Genomic DNA, 3,207 nt, shown 5'->3' with positions numbered 1-3,207 from the left:
CCCTACCCCATCCTGGTTCCCTCACTTCTTTTCTTCTGGAGCACTCCTCCAATAAAGCAGATGCCCCAGATCACATGCAGAAAGTAGGGGATGGGAAAATGTATGCAAAGTCCCTGGTGCATAGTAGGTGGTCTATAAATGCTACTTCCCATCCCCCACATAGTTATAAAACTAAGGATAGAACCATTTGCTCATACAGGCATTCATCACTATATCATTTAAAAGAGAACAAAACTGGAAATAAGTATCTAATAATAGGAATTTATAGGTAATCCGTAGTATATCCTATGATAGAATATGATGTAGTCTCCAAGCTAAAAAGAAAAACATGGCAAAGGGAAGTAAAGATATAGGAAGCTATTTAATTTATGAAATAATACTACCATGTCCTACCATATACCGAGAGTGGGGCCAGCTCTGAATGTTCTAGCAAACAGAAAGAACAAAGCCTAGTCACAAGGATGACTGGGCCCACAGGTAAAAATAAAAAAAGCCAAAGTGTTCAGAAAAGGCATAGCTATTCCTAATTTTGAGACCAGAGAGAAATTTCTCCGATGGGTCCTAAGGGAGAGCAATCTGTGCAATGTAATGACCTGATCACAACCGCATCCTTTCAGTTACCATAGAGATGAGTTTCACAGGTCTGGTCCCTGAGTAAATTCTTCTCCCCTCTTCCTCCCCACCCCCACCCCTCTAGGAAGATGGCATCACAGCGCAGGAAATTCTGTAAAAGAGATTCTGTGCATAGCCAGAGATACCGGAACCCTGCAGATACTTGGTTCTCTCTTGACAGGGCTTAAACCAGGGACAAGTTTTAGCAGGTAGAAGGTGGAAGGCAAGCATGCCCTTCTCGCCTCCTTCTTGATTACTTTTGGGGCCTCCCCCAACCCTGAAGCTCCTAAAAACTATTAAGCAGCAGAGAGCTTGAGATGACCTCTTAGAAAGTTCTTAGAACACTGCCATTCTAGATGGCTCTATATGCTTCAGCTGCCTCCTAAGCTGGGTAAGGTTGGCACAATCCTGCCAAACCTATTGAGTCTGGCAGGATATGGGCCTGAATAGAAATAAGGCTGCCCACCGGTTCAAAGGTACACCCAGTGGTCATCTGTGGGCAGGGCAATGGTTTTCCTCAGAAAGTAATTTTGGTTCTGTTTTAACCATTCAGACATCAAGGCACTGGAGTTCGAGGCTGTAGACATTATAAAAAGCTGCAAAAATCCCCATCAGAACAGTTGTCAACAATTAGAGCAACCACGGGGTAGAATGAGGTCTGCTTAAATCGCTCGCTCTTCCCGCTGTCTGCTGAGGAAGCCTGCTCTTTCTTCCCAAGGTGGTTGGTTCATTGAGGTGGATTACCCTGAGTCACGCTACTTAAACTTCAATTCATTCACATAAATTAATTCGCTCTAAAAAATCCACTCAACTCATGGAAATAATTTAATTTCCTCAATTCATTCAAGTATGTCAGGGATAAATAAATACGCCAAAGCACAGGCTGACGTACATGACCCTCTAATAGAAAACATTGAGTGCATCACTGGTGATAACAACTGTAATAAACAGCAATCTGTCCTCATCTCTTATCTTGTTTTTCACAACTACTGACCTAAAACTGGAACTCTCCAGAACACGTGTGTGCTGGAGACAGTGATTGTATTATCTCGGAGAAGGGGCCCTAAAACTGTAGGGAGAGGGTTTCACAAAAGAGAAGGGATGGGAGACAATGTAAGATACCAGTGCTGCTCTGACGCTCTGCAGGTATTTACGGTTTCTTCTTTGGCTGTACCAACAGACTTTCTAAGTCCAGGAGGAAAAAACTTCGAAGAGTTCCAAATGATGCTCCACATAACAAAATAATCTTTGCAGAATCACTGCGTAGCCCAAGCTAAGATGAAAGTCAGCAAATGCACTAGATGGAACAAAAGCTCCCTTTTGGGGGTACCCTTCTTACCTTCTGCCACATGTTGATAAAGAAGAGCTCTCGGGAAACGTTGAAGGACACATTGGCATCATAGGCATCGTCCCCGAGGTTGGAGATGGAGATATTCAGGGAGATATTCTTCACAGCCCCCAAAGCTAGATATGGGGTTTTCTCATCAATGCTGCAATGCAAAAGAAACAGCAATTAATGCCCTGAAGCTTTCAGCTTTCACTGATATAACATGAGCCATCACGAGGTAGCTGAGGGTAGGGGGCAGAAGCTCCACCAGAATTAGAACTGCAAGTTCCAAGAAGCTCATGAACCAGCCATGCGTCCTTGAGCAATCAGCTCCCATAAGCCTCAGTTTCTTCATCTAAGCACAGGAGGATTCATTAGGCTGTTCTGTGGCTCACATGAAATTCTGTACATCGAACTTAGAAAATTAGGACATTTCATAAGCTAGACACGGAATCTGGTGAGACGTTAATTCATTCAATTATTTTTGAGCACCTCCTACCTGTTCATCGCTACTACTCTATGTGCTAGAGAAAGAGAAGATTAACAAAATAGATTTCTGTCTTCTTAGAGTCTTAGCTTCAAGGAGACAGAAATCACAGACACAAAGAAATAAACACGCAGGTCAGACTGTGACGAGAACTATGAAGATAACATACAAAGGGTATGAAGGATAGAGAGAGCCAGATCTGGAGGGAGAGAGTAGGCTGCAGTTTTAAGTAGGGTGGTCAGGGAAGCCTCAATGATGAGGTGACCTCTTGGCAGAAACTTGAAGGAAGAAAGGGAATGAGATAAAAAGATATCTGGGAACAAGCAAAGAAAAAGTCATGCCTGGCATGTTCAAGGACTGGCAAGGAAGCCAGTGTGGCTGAGAGGAGTGAGCGGGAAGGAGAGTGGAAGGAAATGGGCTTAGGGCGGTGACGGCAGTGGGAGCAAGCAGATCACGTAGTGCTTTGCTGGGCCATCTGAAGGACCTTGGGTTGACTTTGAGATGGAGCCCCTGCCGGGCTCTGAGTGGAGGAGTTGCATGACCTGACTTCTGTATTTAAAGGCTCACACTGGCTATGATGTGAATGGTCTGTGGAGTGCGTGGTCAGCGGGGAAGCAGGAAACCTGGTTAGGGAGCTCTTGCAATAATCCAGGTTTGACAGGATCGCCCACCAGACCATAGCAGAAGTTGTGGAGGGGAGAAGTGGTCATCCTCTGGATATGTTTCAAAGGTTATGCCAACAGATTTTGCCCGTGGATGGGATGAGGGGTGTTAGGGAAAG

The 3,207-nt window shown here is 44.7% G+C and overlaps 1 protein-coding gene across 1 annotated transcript in view; it reads right to left on the bottom strand.

Moving 5' to 3' along the window:
- ITGA9 (integrin subunit alpha 9) overlaps nucleotides 1-3,207 on the bottom strand; it is a 290,420-nt gene that overhangs the window by 100,724 nt on the left and 186,489 nt on the right. The window contains exon 18 of the mRNA XM_025038975.1: nucleotides 1,952-2,102. Coding sequence (XP_024894743.1) covers nucleotides 1,952-2,102 — 151 coding nt within the window. The remainder of the gene's footprint in view (nucleotides 1-1,951; nucleotides 2,103-3,207) is intronic.

This window comes from Pteropus alecto, unplaced genomic scaffold (assembly GCF_000325575.1).
Source record: "Pteropus alecto unplaced genomic scaffold, ASM32557v1 scaffold10, whole genome shotgun sequence".
NCBI classification, from domain to species: Eukaryota; Metazoa; Chordata; class Mammalia; order Chiroptera; family Pteropodidae; genus Pteropus; species Pteropus alecto.
Note: the sequence above shows the minus strand (reverse complement) of the source record. Positions and strands in the feature narration are given on the sequence as shown.